Source organism: Musca vetustissima, unplaced genomic scaffold, assembly GCF_032173495.1.
Source record: "Musca vetustissima isolate MV318-11 ecotype Yass unplaced genomic scaffold, APGP_CSIRO_Mvet_v1 utg18615, whole genome shotgun sequence".
Taxonomy (NCBI): Eukaryota; Metazoa; Arthropoda; class Insecta; order Diptera; family Muscidae; genus Musca; species Musca vetustissima.
Genome location: NW_026889265.1, coordinates 83,946 through 104,776, shown reverse-complemented (window position 1 = coordinate 104,776; position 20,831 = coordinate 83,946). Strand labels below are relative to the sequence as shown.

Below are 20,831 nucleotides of genomic sequence, written 5' to 3'. Positions count from 1 at the left end.
TGCAGCAGTACTGCCCTCCTCATCAACCTTGATTTTGCAACATGTTTGGCATCACCAAACATCAGGCTTGTTTCCGTGGAGAAGCCACTCAAGTTGGCGGTATGCTAGAACAGATTGTTGATGCCCAATTTGCGCATAATCTGTACCAATTCCAATTTCTCCACGTTTATGCCTCATAGGTACGAAAGAATACTGATAAGGGGTGGTATAGAAAATCTCCTGTTTTGTATCTTTGGAATCGAATTTATCCGACCATTGAACCTTGAAATAGGCAGCATTAGCCAAAACCATTTAACTGTCGGAGGTAATATCACAGGGATTTAACATTTCGGGGATTTCGTTGCGTGTTACCTTTGCAATCCAGTTGTTGATTTCCATGCGTCCCCCTTCGGCTTTGGTTCTGAAGTCCAACGATTCAAGTTCATCATTTTTATGTCGCGTGACATGTACTCTGGACTGGTTATGTCCCAGAAACACCGTTGCATTTTATAGCAACATAGGAATTCTTTTAAAAATTCGTTTTCGGAGTCCATGTTATTGTTGAAATTTATTGTCTGACTGTCGTTTTTTATGTTCACATTATCGAACCAACAAATATCCAACATCAGAATGTCACACAACCATAATTTTTTTTGTGGTTGCCTGATGACTGAGAGAAATTAACGGCCACACTGGCAAGCAAACCGATATTTCAGCAAGAGTGTCATTCAAAAATGATAGTGTGTACACCGCTTATGAATGTGGGGCTAAAAAAAGAAGACCCGTGTATTGGCGTTTGGAAGTTTACGTCGGGAGGTAAACTAAAAAGGGGGCAATTCAAATTTGTCGCACATTGTAATTAAAAGATCATACATATGTTTGTTAAAAGCGAACTATATATATATATATATAATTCCGTTTCTATTATATAATAACCTTTCATACGCCAGTTTGACATGAGACCAAATCACCTCAATAAACAGATGATAATTATATTATTCATGAGTCACCCTGTTAAATGCGATCTGTGTGTTAACAATTAACAATGCGGTTCTGAAGCATTCTCCTTGCAACCCATTCGTAAATATTTCGTTATTCCACTTTGAGTTCGTGTTTATCGGTCATTTTGACTTCTCTCCCATTCGTTAGCAAGTGGAACGTTTTTTCAATTTTTATGGTTGCGAAAAGCCTTTGAAACCGCGCATTTTTTCATTCAAACTCAACGACCGAACGAATACACAGTATCCCAACCGTGGGTATCCAGCATAAACATGTCCACCTCTACAAGGCCCAAAAGGAAAGCTGCTATAAAAGCTGTGCAAGTTATTGAATTAAGTGATAATGACGAGGAGGACAGTGGAGAGTCGCCGGAGAAAAGGCCAAGGAAGGCAACGAAAACTGTGACAAGGAAACCACGGACAGTAACAAAGGAACCGAAAGAGAAGAAGGAGCCAAAGGAGAAAAAGGAGCGAACAAAGGCCGCAACCACACGTAAGCCCCGAGGCACAAAGAAGGCAGCAGCAAAAGATCAAGTAGAAGAAGAAGAAGTAATACAAGATGAAAATACTCCACCAAATGCATTACCAAATGATGGCGATAATGTTGTGGAATCTATTGATTTGGTAGGGGATCTGACAGATGGTCAAAGTCACAGCCATGCAACGGCAATGGATTTTCAACAAAATGATAGCTTTGAAGATGATGGCTGTGATGTGAGACCACATCCACCGCCACAGAAAATACAGGGAAGAAGTAGTTTTTGGGGTAAGTGTAACAGGTGATCCTTACTTTTATTCGATTTTATTATTAAAGGTCTTATTTTTCGAATGTAGCACGACGAAAAATTTGGACCATTGACGAGTTGTTGGCTGAAACAACGAATATTGAACCCAGAGCTGCCAAAAATATTGTTAATCTTTTTGAAAATGAAAATACCATTCCATTTATATGTCGTTATCGTCGCGATCTAATCGATCACATACAACCGGAACAGTTGCGTGAAATTAAATCTTGTTATACGGAAATTGTGAATTTGCGTAAAAAAGCTGAAACGATTGTGACGACCTTGGAAAAGGAAAATGTTATAGACGAGGACATTCGTACGGAAATGTTGTGTGCCAAATCACCGGAAGAGTTGGAATTTTTGGTAGGTGTTCTATTAACAAAAGCTATTTGACTATTTAATCTCTGTTTTTATTATAATTTCAGTATGCCCCATACAAACCAGCCAGTCGTGGTTCTTTGGCCGAACGGGCCAAAGCCTTGGGTTTGGAAGAGTATACTGATCGCTTGCTGCATGGTGAATCGCCCCATGTTCATTTGAAAAGCATTGTTGATCGTAAAAATCCCGATTTGGATAACGAGGAAAAGGTATTCAATGGCATATGCCACATTATATCCCACAATATAAGTAAACATACGGGAGTTTTGGAAGAAATAAGGCGTTTGTAAGCTTCATGAATATAAATTAATATAAACATTGCAATAACATAATTGATTTTTAGGCAAAAGGTCCATCGCATTACCCTTAAAACTTCCAAACTTAAACCATCCAAGGATGGTGCGAAAGCATCAGAGGAGCCATCAACTAGTGGTCATCATCATCATGGTAATAATAAAAATGATGCAAGCAAATATGAAATGTACTATGACTACTCGAATGATGTACGCTATTTAAAACCACATCAGGTTTTGGCCATAAATCGTGCTGAAAAATTAAAATTCCTTTCGGTAAAAATAATCGTAAATGATTATTTTAAGAATGAACTGGAACGTTACGTACGTTCTATATTTTTGGAAGAGGGCGATAAGTACGCCTTACGTTTGGAAATCTTTAATAAATCTTTTGAAGAATGTTATAGTAAAAAATGTAAGTATGACTGTTAGATACATCATTACAAATATTTATTGATTAATTTTCCGTTTATCACACACACACAGTACAACCATTAATATCACGTCAAATTCGCTCGGATTTAAATGAATCGGCAAAGAAAGCATCCATTGATGTGTTTGCCAAAAATCTTAAACAATTGCTGCTAATGTCACCACTAAAGGGTGAACGTATTTTGGGTATTGATCCTGGTTTTGCAAATGGTTGTAAAATTGCCGTAATATCAGAAACTGCTGACGTCTTGGAGACGGGGGTTATATATCCTCATCGTCGTAACGCGGATCCTGAAGAATGGGGTGAAAAATTGGCAAAGATTTTAAAAAGACACAAGTAAGCATGACATGAAAAAAATGCTCTTCTATAATAAGTATTCTATAAGAAGACAATTTGGTCATCCATAAGAAGACTTGTTGGTTTTCCATATGAAGACCTTTTAGTTTTGTATAAAAGTAGTTTCGGTCATCTATAAGAATATCTTATGGACTTCTCTAAAAATAAATTTCTGGTCTATTATCAGAAGGTCTTTTGGACTTCTATAAGAATAGCTTTCTGGCGTTCTATAAGAAGACATTTCGGGCCTTCTATAATAATATCTTTCTGGCCTTTTATAAGAGGACCTTTCTGGCTTTCTATAATAAGACTTTTCTGCCCTTCTATAAGAAGTTCTTTCTGGCCTTCTATAAAAACTATTCTGGCCTTCTATAAGAAGACCTTTCTGGTCTTCTATATGAAAACCTTTCTGGCCTTCTATAACAAGTCCTTTCTGGCCTTCTATAAGAAGACCTTTCTGGCCTTCTATTAGAAGACCTTTCTGGCCTTCTATAAGAAAACCTTTCTGGCCTTCTATAAGAAGTCCTTTCTGGTATCCTATAAGAAAAGTTTTCTGGCCTTCTACATAAGACCATTCTGGTCTTCTATAAGAAGACCATTCCGGCCTTCTATAAGAAGTCCTTCCTAGCTTTCTATAAGAAGAGATTTCTGGCTTTGTATAAGAAGACCTTTCTGGCCTTCTAAAGAAGGCCTTTCTGGTCTTTTATAAGAAGACATTTCTGTTCTTCTAAAAAAGACTTCTTCTATGATAAGACCTTTGTGGCCTTCTATGATAAAACCTTTCTGGCCTTCTATAATAAGACCTTTCTGGCCTTCTATAATAACCCCTTTTCTGGCTTTCTATAAAATACCTTTCAGGCATTCTATAAGAATATCTCTCGGGACTTCTATAAAAGACCTTTCTGGCCTTCTATAATAAGACCTGTTTGGTCTCCTATAAGAAGACTTTTCAGCTCTTCTATTCGAATAATTTGCAGTTCTTCTATATAAAGACCTTACAGCTCTTTCCTCTGATCCTTTAATTAATAAATGCGCTTTAATTTTCTGCTCCTTCTTACAGATGCCATTTAATTGCCTTGGGCAATGGTACTGCCTGCCGGGAAACGGAATTTTGGCTATCGAAACTTTTTGAATTGGGCATTTTGGATTCAAATCAAATACTTTATAGTATTGTATCGGAACAAGGTGCCTCAATATACTCATGCAGTGAGATAGCTAAAAAAGAATTTCCCAATATGGATATGAATGAAATAAGTGCAGTGTCGATTGCACGACGTCTTAATGATCCGCTAAGTGAATATGTTAAAATTGAACCACGTCACATAGGTGTGGGTATGTATCAACATGATATCAATGAAAAGCAGTTAAGTGAATCGCTCAATGAAGTGGTGTCGGAGTGTGTAAGTTATGTGGGTGTTGATATCAATACAGCAAGTATAACGGTATTAAAGTAAGTAGTACATTATTGAGGTTAAAAAGAAAACATTGGAAAATTAAAAAAAAAAAATAATGTATTTTCTTTCTTCCAGACACATTGCTGGTTTGTCGGAAAAGAAGGCTGAAAAGATTTTGCAACATCGTGCCGAAAATGGTCCATTTAAGACACGCAAAGATTTAATGCAGGTTAAGACAATTGGTGAAAAGACATTTGTACAATGTGCTGGGTAGGGGGCATTATCGAAGTGACAGTTTAGAATATGAATAATTAAAAACTATTTTCCTTTTTTAGTTTCATACGCATTGATCCTCGCAGTTTAGGAGGACGTATTGAAAATCTACTCGATTGTACTTGGGTGCATCCTGAGAGTTATAATGTGGCCAAAAAGTGAGAGTCATTTTAAGCAATTAATGTTTTTTATAAAAAAATATATATTTTACTTTACAGAATAATTTCAAAATGTAAACTACAATTGGATGATATTGGTACACCAGAGTTTATTGACAAAATCGGTGATTATGTCAAATCGCATAATCTTGAAACTTTGGCCAAGGAATTCAAAACACCTAAAGAGAGAGTAAGTTTGAAAATAAATTGTGATCATTTCAATAAATCCTTTAATCTTTTTCTTCCCCTTCTAGTTGGATGTTGTATTCCAAGCATTGCAACGTGAATTATTCAAGGATTATCGTAGCGATTTCGATAAGAAGCCATTGTTTAAACAGGGCTTAACCAGAATTACGGAATTAAGCGAATGCGAAGTGCTAACTGGTGCCGTTACAAATATAACACATTTTGGAGCCTTTGTCGATGTGGGCATTGAATGTGATGGTCTGATTCATGTTAGTAAAATGGGAAATTCTAAATTATCGATTGGTGATCGGGTTACCGTTTCGGTAGTTTCAATCGATGTTAAACGCAAACGTTTGGGTTTACGTTTGGAAGAAATGCTTTTGGAAACAGATACTTCATTTACATTTGCATAAGAAAAATATATAAACAAATATTTTTTTGTTTTGTTTTTGTATTTATAGGGGTTTATATACTTATATTAGAAGGTAAATAAAATAAATAAATGTTTTAATTTGGAAATGGAAATTTACTTTTTTTAATAACATACGAAGACCTTTGTTATGATCCACATACAGTAGCCATCTTTGGGAAGGTTCTCCTCCAGCTCTTGCTTTTCTGGTGACTCTCTATTTGCTTTTCATTCGGTTTCGGTCTAATTTTTCTAATGATTTAGATATGTAGGTTTACCCTGGCTTCAGCAACGGAACCAGCCCACCCATTTTCAGGGATCGCAAATTGTTGGGGAAGACTTTGGTTAGATACTTTGTGCTCTATCCAGGCAGAAGATCTTCAGCAGGTATATAGCGAACGGCTGCAACTGTGATGATGTCCCTGAAATTCCTTTCTGCTAACCGAACATCAAAAGGATTGACCAGTTCCCAGAGGCGACAATTGATGAATTCGTCGGGACCCTTGGGGCCCAAGTTTTTTTTTTTCTATAGAAAAAATTCGTCGGGACCCTTGGGGGCCAAGTTTTTTTCTATAGAAAAAAAAATTCGTCGGGACCCTTGGGGCCCAAGTTTTTTTCTATAGAAAAAAATTCGTCGGGACCCTTGGGGCCCAAGTTTTTTTCTATAGAAAAAAATTCGTCGGGACCCTTGGGGCCCAAGTTTTTTTCTATAGAAAAAAATTCGTCGGGGCCCTTGGGGCCCAAGTTTTTTTCTATAGAAAAAAATTCGTCGGGGCCCTTGGGGCCGATATTTTTTTCTATAGAAAAAAATTCGTCGGGACCCTTGGGGCCGATATTTTTTTCTATAGAAAAAAATTCGTCGGGACCCTTGGGGCCGATATTTTTTTCTATAGAAAAAAATTCGTCGGGACCCTTGGGGCCGATATTTTTTTCTATAGAAAAAAATTCGTCGGGACCCTTGGGGCCGATATTTTTTTCTATAGAAAAAAATTCGTCGGGACCCTTGGGGCCGATATTTTTTTCTATAGAAAAAAATTCGTCGGGACCCTTGGGGCCCATGTTTTTTTCTATAGAAAAAAATTCGTCGGGACCCTTGTGGCCCATGTTTTTTTTTCTATAGAAAAAAATTCGTCGGGACCCTTGGGGCTGATATTTTTTTCTATAGAAAAAAATTCGTCGGGACCCTTGGGGCCCATGTTTTTTTCTATAGAAAAAAATTCGTCGGGACCCTTGGGGCCCATGTTTTTTTCTATAGAAAAAAATTCGTCGGGACCCTTGGGGCCCATGTTTTTTTCTATAGAAAAAAATTCGTCGGGACCCTTGGGGCCCATGTTTTTTTCTATAGAAAAAAATTCGTCGGGACCCTTGGGGCCCATGTTTTTTTTTCTATAGAAAAAAATTCGTCGGGACCCTTGTGGCCCATGTTTTTTTTTTCTATAGAAAAAATTCGTCGGGACCCTTGTGGCCCATGTTTTTTTTCTATAGAAAAAAATTCGTCGGGACCCTTGTGGCCCATGTTTTTTTTTCTATAGAAAAAAATTCGTCGGGACCCTTGGGGCCCAAGTTTTTTTCTATAGAAAAAAATTCGTCGGGACCCTTGAAGCCGATATTTTTTTCTATAGAAAAAAATTCATCGGGACCCTTGGGGCCGATATTTTTTTCTATAGAAAAAAATTCGTCGGGACCCTTGGGGCCCAAGTTTTTTTTTTGGACCCTTGGGGCCCATGTTTTTTTTCTATAGAAAAAAATTCGTCGGGACCCTTGGGGCCCAAGTTTTTTTTCTATAGAAAAAAATTCGTCGGGACCCTTGGGGCCCAATAATAATTACCTCTAAAGCGACTAGAAAATCTGACAAAATTAAAGTTTTCGGTTCATTGCACCCCCTGAATGAAATCTCAACTTCACCGAAAACCTTAAGCGTCGTCCTTGACCATAGTCGGAACTTCATGTACAATTTCAAAGCGATCAGGGCGACATTTCCGTCCTCTAATGGAGTAATAGTAATAATATGCACATAGTCCCCTTTACATAATTACGTATAACTCCAGCATCGGAGTACATACAGCCATGGTCCATTTCATCCCCTAAATATTAACCAATCTTTTTCAAAAACAATAGGGGTCTTCATTGGCCAGAACCCATCCTACATGCAAAATTTCGTGAAGATTGGTCCATAACTGTGGCCTTTATCGTGTTTACAAATTATAATGGACAGGCGGACGGACACACATGTCTAGATCGACTCAGCTAGTCGAGATATGACGATCGGTATACTTAAAGGTGGGTCTAGGGCCAATATTTCGCGGCGTTACAAATTTTGGGGCTGCACAAAGCTATTATACCCTGACAACATAGTTGTGTAGAGTATAAAAATTGCAAAATGTTGTGTCAATCGGATTAATTGTGGGTCTTTGGTACATCATTTACTTAAAATCGGAAGGAACTTTATATGGGAGCTATATCTAAATCTGATCCGATTTCTTCAATAATTTCGACCTAATTCAGTACGCTGCGCAAAATTTTGTGGCAATCGGCCTAACATTGGGCCTTTGGTGCACCATTTACTTAAAAGCGGACAATACTATATATCGGAGCTATATCTGAATCTCAACCGATTGCAACGAAACTTGTCACAGGTAAGGTTATACTAATTTCACTACGTTTTGTGCCTATCGACCATATTTTGGGTCATTGGTGCATCACTCACTTAAAGTCGGAGAAAAAAGTATATATAGGAGCTATATCCAAATCTGAACCGATTTTCACGAAACTTAGCACACATCACTTGGGACTTAATAAAGCACGTTATGCCAAATTACTTGCAAATCGAAAGATATATAGGGACTTTGTTTCACCATTTACATTAAATCGGACGAAAATATATATATGGAAGTTATATCTAAGTCTGAATCGATTTTTCCCATTTTCCATAGGGATCGTCCTTGGGCCAAACAGATTGGCTGTGCCAAATTTCATTCAAATCGAATCATAAATTTGAACTGTACTTTGTTTACAATTTAATATGGACGAAAAGCGGAATTTAATTTGTTTTATAATTGACGCCCAACGTAAAGTGAACCACACGATTTTACACTTCGCCATAGGATCGACTATGACGACCTTCAAAAAATGTCTTTAGTTTTTTTTTTAAGACAGATTATTCGTCCGAAGAAAATTGACAGTAATTCAAAATTTTAAATTTGGCGCCCAACGTGGCAAAACTTAAAATGGCATTGTCATTTTTAATTTTATGCAATAGACTGTGCCCTCCGTCATTAAGTAATCCTTTGAAGTTGTTAAATCAGAATTTAAATTGTTTATAAATGGCGCCCAACTTAAAAAAAATCGTTGTGTGGCTGGTGGATTTAGTAGCGGATATTTTCATATTTCTCTAATGCAGGAAGATAAGATCGATCATGTGTAGATGCAACCATGTCTGTTGGCACCTGGTAATGAAAATAGATATAACACCCTCGCCAATATACCAATTTCGTAATAAAACAAACTCATATTATTATTATTTTGGAAGAATGTATTTGTTTTTGTTTTATTTTTGTTGCTTTTTTGTTATTTATATTATTTATTTATTTAAGTTATCTTCATTGTTTTTGCGTTACTTTTCATTAATTTTCTTTGTTCTGTGAATTTCAATAATATTAATATTATTTGTCATTAGAATATTAACAGATTTTAATATATATATTTTTTGTTATTATTTTTGTCATGATGTAAGTCGGTGTGTGTGTAGTATTGTGATGATTTAAATCCTTTTCTTGTTTGGTGATTTGCGCATTTTTAATATTTCGATATTTTTTTTTTTGTTTTAAAACATTTCACTTTTTTATGATTAAAAATTTCTTGTGTGTGTGATGCACCTATTTTGTAATTAATTCCATATTTTTTTTACATTTGGGATTTAAAATAAAGAAATTCTGTTGTCCACACTTGTTTGTGATTCTTTTCGTTTTAGGAATTTTATTTAATTTAAATTGAAAAGAAAAAATGTAAGCAACTTTTCAAAATGATGTTGTTTTTTAACCTAAATGCACTTTTAATTCTCTTTCGTTTCGCTTCAAGTGTTGTATATATTTTTTTTTTTTCAAATTAGTTTTAATGATTATCATTTCATTGTGTATTTGTAATACATATCTAAATAGTATTTTTTTAAATAATATTCATATCTATATATTCGTTTATATTTCACAAAAATGCATTTATGGTCTCTATGAATTCACATTCTTAAAAGCAGTGCAACAACTGAACGACGGGATTTTACACTTCCCATGACGACCTTCCAAAAAATGAATTTTCAGAATAAAAATCAAAAATATAATATAAAATAATATAAAAATATAAAAATAAAATCCTTAGAAAAACAAAATATTAATATTAACAAAAGAAAAATTAAAAAATAATAAAAATAAAAAAATTAAAATCTGAAAAATTTACAAAATTTGGTTTTTTAATACAGTTTGGAAATTCCAATTGTCTTAGAACGAATCAATTTTAAACAGACAATTGGCCTGTATAAAACCTATGGTCTCTATACAGCCCAATTGGGCTGTCTGTATAAAGACCTATGGTCTCTATTGGGATTTATAAAGACCTACGGTATGTATATAGCTCTATTGGGCTTTATAAAGACCTATGGTCTGTATACAGCCCAATAGGGCTTTATAAAGACCTATGGTCTGTATACATCCCAATTGGGCTTTATAAAGACCTATGGTCTGTATCAGCCCAATTGGGCTTTATAAATACCTATGGTCTGTATACAGGCCAATTGGGCTTTATAAAGACCTATGGTCTGTATACAGGCCATTTGGGCTTTATAAAGACCTATGGTCTGTATACAGGCCAATAGGGCTTTATAATTGGGCTTTATAAAGACCTATGGTCTCTATACAGCTCTATTGGGCTGCCTGTATAAAGACCTATGGTCTGTATACAGCCCAATTGGGCTGCCTGTATAAAGACCTATGGTCTCTGTACAGCCTAATTGGGTTGCCTGTATAAAGACCTATGGTCTCTGTACAGCCCAATTGTTGTTTAGATGAAATCATTAGAACAAAAACAAATTATAATATTTGACAAAGAAAACGGAAACCAATTATTACTGAACACAATAAAAAAGTTGTTGTTTTTTTTTTAAATTGGGAAATGAAACAATTTTTTATTATTATATTGATTTTTTTTACAAAAAAATAAGTATATATGTATGTGATTACATAGTGCCATATGACAATGTTATTATTATTGAGTGTAATGTGAAGATTTTAGTTATGAATTATTTATTATTATAATTACTTTGTTCAAATTATTTTCCTTATTTTTTTAATTTTTTATTTTATTTTCTTATTTATTTTTTTGTTTCAATGTTTTATTTCTTTTTTATCATTTAAAATGATAGTTTAGGTAATGTTTAAGTGTACCTTTTTGTTGTTTTTTTTTTTTTTTAATTTATTTTAATATTTTTAATTATTTTTTTTTGTTATATCTTTATTATGGTCTTCTTTATTAATTGATTTTTTTTTTCTTCTGTTGTTGTTTCGTTATATATCGTTAAAAATGCTTATACGTTTTTTTTTGTTTTGTAAATTTAATATCTTATTTTTTATATGTGTGTGTGTGTGTATATATGTGTGTTTTATACATTTTATTCAATGTGTTTTATTTGTTAACTTAAGTATATGCTATTTTGTTTGTTTTTTATCTTTATTTATTTATTTATATATATAAATATTTATATATTTCTGGTTTTAAATCTTCGTTAAAGCCTAGTTTATAATATAAACGGAGTTTTATTATTATTATTGTAGTGATTAAATTAAACTTAATATATAAAAGTGATGATGTTGATGTTTGCAAAAGTATGTTAGGCTATGTATATGGAAATTGTATAAAAAAAAAAAACAAAACAAACACAAATTTGCTTTAATATAGACAAAAAATAATAATAAAAACAAAAAGTTTATACAAAAAAGAAACAAAATAATAATACAAATTATGTATGTAATATGTTTGTTATTATCACGAATCAGTTATTAAATTACATGGTGTTTCAAATAAATGTATATATATACCCAACTTGTTTACCAACATAAATATGAAGGTTATCTTTTTGGTAGTAACTTTTCCAATCCCTAGTTTTTTATATAAAAATATAGACAGCAGGTCTTTATAGCGTCCAATTGGGCTTTATAGAGACCATAGGTCTTTATAAACAACAATTGGGTTGTATGGAGACCAAAGGTCTTTATAAAAAAACCAAAGGCCAATTGGACTGTATAGAGACCATAGGTCTTTATAAAGCCCAATTGGGCTGTATAGAGACCATATGTCTTTATAAAGCCCAATTGGGCTTCATAGAGTACATAGGTCTTAATAAATTCCAATTGGGCTGTATAGAGATCATAGGTCTTTTTAAACAACAATTGGGTTGTATGGAGACCAAAGGCCAAATGTCTTTATAGAGTCCATAGGTCTTAATAAATTCCAATTGGGCTGTATAGAGACCATAGGTCTTTATAAACAACAATTGGGCTGTATAGAGACCATAGGTCTTAATAAAGAAAAATTGGGCTGTATAGAGACCATAGGTCTTTATAAACAACATTTGGGTTATATGGAGACCAAAGATCTTTATAAGCAACAATTGGGCTATATAAGACCTTAGGCCTTTATTAACAACAATTGGGTTGTATGGAGACCATAGGTCTTTATAAAGGCCAATTTGGCTGTATACAGGCCAAAGGCCTTTACAAACAGCAATTGGGTTGTATGAAGACCAATGGTCTTTGTATAGAGACCGTAGATATTTATAAATATCCTGGAGATATATACATTTATGTGAAGCATCCTGCAATAATTTATGTGAGAAAAATGTAGGAAGAGACATTTTTATATAAAAAACTAATTAATATTTTAAAAAATTATATTCCACACAAAGTTAATAATAATATAAACATAATTATGTGATTTTCCCCATGTAGTTGCAGTATTAAATCATTATTTTTCAATATTTTCTTAACAAAGTTAATGAAAATAAAAAAGTATCAATTTTTTCCTTCATTTTTTTTTCAATTAATTGCAAAAAGATATTACAAGAAACAAATTCCGCTCACACACCCTGGAGTATAAATATGATGACAGTCCTTTTCCTTGTTTACATGGAGTTTTATTTTTTGTACCAAAACATAGATCGCATGTGTGTTCTGTGTGGGTGGATGGGTGGTGGTGTGTGTGTTGTTTCGAACATATTTCCAATGTAATGCTTGTAGATATATATTAGAGAATCGTTGCCCTGTTTTATTTTTTTTACAATTTATTTTAAATGTATAATGACGGCCACGCGGGGGGTTTAACCTCTAAAATAGAGAATTTCACAACAGTTACTATTTCTTTTTCTCTTTTTTCCTGTAAAACAAAATAATAAAAGAAAATAAACGAAAAAAAACAAAAAATTAAACAAATAAATATATAAAAATAAGTATTGCAAAAATAAAAATAAATAAATACTAATAACAAAAATACAACTATTTTTTATGTTTTCAAATTCTGGTTCCATTATCAACAATCAATCATACATTTTTATAAAAGAAAATAGGACCAGAGGACCTGTGACTTTTTTTAATACAGAAATAGTGGACCAGATGACCTGTGACTTATTTAAACAGAAAAAGTGGATCACAGATCCTGTAAATTTTCATTTTGTGGTATTCCTCTGATTTTTAATTTTTAATAATATTGGAATTTTTAATAATTTTTAATAAACCAAAAATATTAGACAAGTGGTCCTGTGATTTTTTTCTATAGGAAAATAATGGATAAGAGGTCGTGTAGAGTTTTTTCCAATATCCAATATTATTATTCTGTATAGAAAAAATTGATCAGAGGCTCCATGATTTTTTTATGTTGCGAAATTTAGTTCATAGGTCCTGTAAATCTAATCTAAACCTAGAATATTGGTACGAAAAAAATTGGCCTATGGTCTCTATACAGCCCAATTGGCCTGTATAGAGATCATAGTTCTTTATAGAGGCCAATTGGGCTTTATAAAGACCTATGGTCTGTATACAGCCCAATTGGGCTTTATAAAGACCTATGGTCTGTATACAGCCCAATTGGGCTTTATAAAGACCTATGGTCTGTATACAGCCCAATTGGGCTTTATAAAGACCTATGGTCTGTATACAGCCCAATTGGGCTTTATAAAGACCTATGGTCTGTATACAGCCCAATTGGGCTTTATAAAGACCTATGGTCTGTATACAGCCCAATTGGGCTTTATAAAGACCTATGGTCTGTATACAGCCCAATTGGGCTTTATAAAGACCTATGGTCTGTATACAGCCCAATTGGGCTTTATAAAGACCTATGGTCTGTATACAGCCCAATTGGGCTTTATAAAGACCTATGGTCTGTATACAGCCCAATTGGGCTTTATAAAGACCTATGGTCTGTATACAGCCCAATTGGGCTTTATAAAGACCTATGGTCTGTATACAGCCCAATTGGGCTTTATAAAGACCTATGGTCTGTATACAGCCCAATTGGGCTTTATAAAGACCTATGGTCTGTATACAGCCCAATTGGGCTTTATAAAGACCTATGGTCTGTATACAGCCCAATTGGGCTTTATAAAGACCTATGGTCTGTATACAGCCCAATTGGGCTTTATAAAGACCTATGGTCTGTATACAGCCCAATTGGGCTTTATAAAGATCTATGGTCTGTATACAGCCCAATTGAGCTTTATAAAGACCTATGGTCTGTATACAGCCCAATTGGGCTTTATAAAGACCTATGGGCCAGAGGTTCTGAGAATATTTTTTTTAAATAAAAAATTTCGGATGTCCAGTGTTCAAAAGACGTTTCTCCATGTAACGCCATCAAAATATAAAAAAAATCACATAGATATTCATAAAAAGAAGTAACAAAAAATTTTAAGAAAAGTAAAATAAAAAAAATATGAAATAATCTTTGAAAAAAATATAATTATTAGAAGTAGAGTATTGAACACACACACATTTCTAAAATTTTTCCAAAGATTGGAACGAGCACCACATAAAAAAATTCCATTCAAACATTATAACAATCATCATCAGCCCCAATGGCTTCTAAAAAACGAGATTTTACCTTTTTTTGAATAAAATTTTGAAAAAAATCGTGCTCTGTGGTGTGTTGGTTAGGGGTCGGGGAATGAGGTTGTTTTTGTTGTGTTTTTTTTTCTATTTTGGTTTCGCTAAAAAACCACCTGAGAGAACTATTTAGGAAAATATGCACGACAGCCAGGCAAAACAGCCACAGAATCTGTAAAAATGTAAACGAAACAAAGAGAGAACAGAGAATAGAAAGAGAGAAGAGAAAAATATTTGTTTTTTTTGAAAACATTTCTGTGGTTGTTCGAAATAAATAACAGCTAATGGCAGGATCTTTACAATAAGAAGAGACCAACAATAATTTTTATGCAGGAGGAGGAAGAGGAGCAGTTATTCTACCACCAAACAATAAAACAATCCAATCCAACAAACCAAAATATTTATGTATATTGTTGTTGGGGTATAATTTTCGAAAGAAAAGCCACAAAAGCACAAATGAAAAACGATAACGATAACCACACACACACGCAACAAAATTGAAAAGAAAGAACGAACGAACAAAACAGTAAGGATAAACGAAAAAAAAAAATAGATGAAAGATAATTTGAAGTATTTTTTTCTTTTTGTGAATATTGAAAATCGTTTTGAAAACACAGAATGGGTTATATTTTTATAATGATGATGAGAAGAAGAAGAAGTAGAGTTTTTTACACAATTGATGATATATATATATACAAGAAGAACAAGAGATCTGAAAATTTTATGAGAACAAAATCCGTAGGCAAGTAATTGCTTCGAATTGTAAGCAATTAAATAATTTAGATCTTGCTTTTTATAAAACAATAGATGTAGTATAAAAATTTGTTTCTTGATTTAATTCAATGAGGACAATAATCCAAAATGAAGTGTTCAGGGAGATTTTGGCAAAAATCAAAAACAAATCTAAATTCCACCAGATTTAAATTTATGTTCCATACTTTTCGACAATTTGGAATGGTATTTAATGGAATTAAATTATAATTATAGACTTTTCTTGTTTGGAGATCCATAGTGAAATTTTGTGTTGAATATTTTTCTCCTTCACAACTAGCTCCTAAAGTTGGAGCGTAAGGGAGAAATCTCTACTAATTCGAAAATCTAAGAAAATAACCAAAAAATATTTTATTATCAAATTCGAACTGAAATTTAACCGATATCTATTATATATACTGCATTATTTTGTTCGGCGACCTATAGTGAAATTTGATGCAGAATATTTTTCCTATTGGTTTCCTCCTCAAAAATTTACGTATTGAGGAAGATTTTGGCAGGAAACGAAATGGAAGCCAAATTAAGTTCAACAATTCGAAAGTGGTATTTAATGGATTTACATTATATCTACCGATTTTTCTTATTTGGAGATCCATAGTGAAATTTTGTGTATAATACTTTTTCCATTGATCCCAACTTCCTAAAATGGGGAACTAAGGGTGATATCTGTACTGGTAGTTCGAAAATATAGGAAAATAACCAAAACAATTTTTTTTAGGGTATAACCAAATTGGAACTAAGATTTACCCGATATCTATAATATATACTGTTTTATTTTGATCGGTTACCCATAGTAAATTTTTGTGTAGAATATTTTTCTCCTTCACAACAACCTCCTAAAGTTGGAGTGTAAGGGAGAAATCTTTACCAGTTCGAAAATCTAAGAAAATAACCAAAAACATATTTTTTCAGGTTATAACCAAATTCGAACCGAGATTTAAACGATATCTATTATATATACTGTTTTATTTTGTTCGGTGGCCTATAGTGAAATTTGGTGTAGAATATTTTTCCTATTGGTTCCATCTTCAATAGTTTAAGTACTGAGGGAGATTTTGGCAGAAAACGAAAAGAAACCCACATTTCACCAGATTTAAATTTATGTCCAACAATTTGGGATGGTAGTTAATGGATTTACATTATATCTACCGATTTTTCTTGTTTGGGGACCAATATTGAAATTTTGTGTAGAATATTTTTCTCCTTCACAAAAATCTCCTAAAGTTCGAGAGTAAGAGAGAAATCTGTACTTATTCGAAAATCTATGAAAGTAACCAAAAAAACATTTTTTTCAGGTTATAACCAAATTCGAACTGAGTTTTAACCGATATCTATTATACACACTGTATTATTTTGTCCGGCGAACCATATTGAAATTTTGTGTAGAATATTTTTCTCCTTCACAACAAACTCCTAAAGTTGGAGCATAAGGGAGAAATCTGTACTAATTCGAAAATCTAAGAAAATAACAAAAAAAACATATTTTTTTAGGTTATAACCAAATTCGAACTGAAATTTAACCGATATCTATTATATATACTGTTTTATTTCGTTCGGTGGCCTATAGTGAAATTTGATGCAGAATATTTTTCCCATTGTTTCAATCGTCAAAAAATTAAGTATTCAGAGAGATTTTTTTTGCAAAAATGAAAAGAGTACGAATAAACCTCCTTATTGAGAATGATATTTACGTAAATGTTTTTGTTTAGATGAGTACATGATTCTAAAATTGAAAAAAAACTTATAATTTAAAAAAAAATATTATATGGTCTTGTTACTTTTTTTCTATTGCAGCAAAATGTACAATAAAATTATAAAAAAATACTATTTATATAATATCAATATCCTTGTTTTTGTTTGTTTAATTTTGTTTATAAATTCTATTATTTAAAATTTCAACATTGTCCTATAAGGATGTGTGATGGGGTTGCGGGGAAGGTAACGTTTTGTGGAAAGGAAAATTGCGGGTCAAGTTCTATAAAAAGTCAGCTATTTTGGTTATATGATTCAAACAATCGCTTGTTTTATTTGAGGTTAATTTCTAAAATTTTTAATATCTATACTACTTGTTGTTATTATTTTATTTTATTTAATAAATATTTTTTTTTTCAATATTTTTGTATTTCTTTTTTAAAAAGTCTTTTCAACACTTGATTTTTGTTATATTTTAATGATTTGTTTTTTTTTTATTATTATGTTGCATAATAAACACTACATATGTAAAATCATTTTTATAGTATTTTTTTTGTTTTGTATTTTTTACTGTGTTATTGAAATAGATTGCTAAATGGAAACAAACAACCACTTAAAATTGTAAGTTATAAAAACGGTTTTGATAATGTCCATTTTTTTAAATGTGTTTATGATTTGCGTTTTTTTATTAAATTTTTTTGCTTTAAGTGGGAGTGGTTTTCGATGGAAAAAAAGTAAAAAAAGAAAACCTCTTTTTAAATTCAATACAAAAGCCAGTTGGTATTTGAAATTTAAATGAAGGAATGTATAGGAAGGGTGACCATGACTTTCCTTCTTAACTTCATTCGGACTGTAATGAATTAAATAAATAGTTTTTTTTTCTTTTAATACCTTTAAAACAGATTTAAAAAGAGGGCTTATTGTTACTCTTATTCGGTGTATTTAATGACTTATTTTTTTGTTTGTTTGTTTCATTAAAAGCTAATGGTGAATTTGTTTGTCCATATATATAAATATTTGTGTTTCTTTTTTTGTTATTATATCAATTATAATTTCATTTGAAATTTGTTTTTTCACTCGGTCTCTACAATTTTACGAGTTTTCACAGTTAATGTGGTTTGTATTTTTTATAAATTGTTCTTTTTTTTGGCAATTTTCTAAAATTATTTATTTATTTCGAATAAAAATTAAATTAATATAATCTTTCATATCTGAAATTAGTTGGAAAAAAAAAGAAGAAAATAATATTTGGTATTTTAATTAAAAGAAAGAAATATGAAGAGAAATATATATGAATATGAGGGTGTATGTATGTATATGTTAATGAAGTAGGATAGACAACAAGGGATTTTCTCAAATTTGATCAGATTTAAATTCATGTTTCATACTTTTCAACAAATTAAATTCATTTAATGGATTTACATTATAACTAGCGATTTTTTATTTGGAGTGGAATTTTGTATAGAAGAAAGACTTGTTTCCATTGACACCAACTTTCTAAAGTGGGGAACTAAGGGTGAAATCTCTACTAGAGTTTGAAAATCTAAAAAAATGACCAAAAAAACATTTTTTTAGGTTATAACCAAATTCGAACTGATATTTAACCTATATCTGTTACATATAATGTTTTAGTTTGTTCGGTGACCTATAGTGGAATTTGATGTAGAGTATTTTTGCCATTGGTTCCATCCTCAAAAAATGAAGTATTCAGGGAGATTTTGGCAAAAATCTGAAAGAAACCCAAATTTCACCAGATTTAAATTCATGATTCATACTTTTCAACAAATTGGGATGATATTTCATTGATTTGCATTATAACTACCGATTTTTCATGTTTGGAAACCTATAGTGGAATTTTGTGTAGAAGACTTTCTCCATTGACACCAACTTTATAAAATGTGGAACTAAGGAAATCTGTACTAGAGTTTGAAAATCTAAGAAAATTACCAAAAAAATTTTTTTTCAGGTTATAACCATATTCAAACTGAGATTTAATCGATATCTATAATATACACTGTTTTAGTTTGTTCGGTGACCTATAGTGAAATTTGATGTAGAATAATTTTCCCATTGGTTCCATCTTCAAAAAATGAAGTATTCAGGTTGATTTTGGCAAAAATCTAAAAGAAACCCAAATTTCAACAGATTTAAATTCATGTTTCATACTTCTCAATAAATTGGAATGGAACTACCGATTTTTCTTGCTTGGATACCCATTCCAAAAGGGGGTTTCTGTAACTATAAAAAATTACTAAAGCTCGCATATAAAGATTCGTTTCAGCTTGTCTATAAATATATCCTTCAACTCATCTATAAAGACACCCTTCAGCTCGACTATATAGACTATCTATAGCTCTTCTATAAAGACTCAATTAAGCTCGACTGTAAAAAAAGCGAGCTTCTGCTCGGCCATACACAACTCCATCTGCTTGTCTATCGACTCGCTTCAGTTATTCGATAAAGACTGCCTTCAGCTTGTCTATAAAGACTCTTTTTAGCTCGTCTACAAAGAATCACCTTTGCTCTTCAGCAAAGAATCCTTTCAGTTAATCTACAAATTCCTTCAACTCATCTAAAAAGATTCCCCGATCTTCAATAACTATACGAAGATTCCCTGACCTATAACTCACTGATTTGTATGAGAAAACCCGCGAAGTGAAATGTTCTGAAATGCGCATATATAACGCACGAACTAAATAGCGTATGAATAAAAATTAGATGTGTTATATTTTTTGTATGTATACTATTGTTATTGTTATTTTTTTTTTTTATTTCAAATATATACAAAACATGTGTATTTAATAGAAGTATAAATATGTGTACATAAAAAAAGAAGAGTAAACTTAAATATAAGTTATATATATTTATATAGAGGAAGGGTATTTAACATATTATTTTTAATTGCAGAAATATATAGAGAATAGATATAGGTACTGTACAGAATTTCGTTGTTTTTATTTTTACAATTAAAAGATAATAGAGGCTGCTAATATAATATGTGGAATATATGTGGAAGCTTGTGTAAAAATACCAAAACATAAAATATGTATATAATTTAAAAAAAATAATAATAAATTGAAATAAATCAAGACATATTCATATAAAGAAGAAACCCGATATAATTTTTTATATATAAAACACTTTGTAATTCTCTTTGCTTAAATGGTCTAGTATTCCCTTATGAAGACAAATATAGTCCTTATTAAGTACTTACAACAATTTCATTTGTTTGTTTTGTTGTTTTTACAATAACAAAAGGAAATTAAACAATATCTAGTTATAGTTTCGTTTTGTATAACAAACTCCGCTATAAACTGGTATTTTACATACTTAATCAGCGATTTTTCCTGTTTGGGCCCCATGGTGAAATTTTGTGTGGAATACTTTTTCCATTGACACTAACTTGCTAGAAAGGGGAACTAAGGGCGAAATCAGTACTAGTTCGAAAATAACTATTTTTTTTTTCAGGTTATAACCAAATTTGAATTTAGATTGAACCGATACCTATTATCGATACGGTTTTAATTTGCGCAGTGATGTACAGTGAAATTTGATGTAGAATATTTTTCCAATTGGTTCCATCCTCAAAAATTGAAGTATTCAGGG

At 32.1% G+C, this 20,831-nt stretch overlaps 1 protein-coding gene across 1 annotated transcript; it reads left to right on the top strand.

Moving 5' to 3' along the window:
- Positions 1-1,598: 1,598 nt before the first annotated feature.
- Positions 1,599-5,626, top strand: LOC133336948 (S1 RNA-binding domain-containing protein 1). Its single transcript, XM_061545214.1, has 10 exons — positions 1,599-1,743; positions 1,812-2,125; positions 2,188-2,426; positions 2,484-2,848; positions 2,920-3,202; positions 4,263-4,652; positions 4,732-4,866; positions 4,932-5,027; positions 5,088-5,217; positions 5,282-5,626. The coding sequence occupies exons 1-10, from the start codon at positions 1,647-1,649 to the stop codon at positions 5,624-5,626; spliced, it is 2,394 nt and encodes a 797-aa protein (XP_061401198.1). The 5' UTR covers positions 1,599-1,646.
- Positions 5,627-20,831: the final 15,205 nt, after the last annotated feature.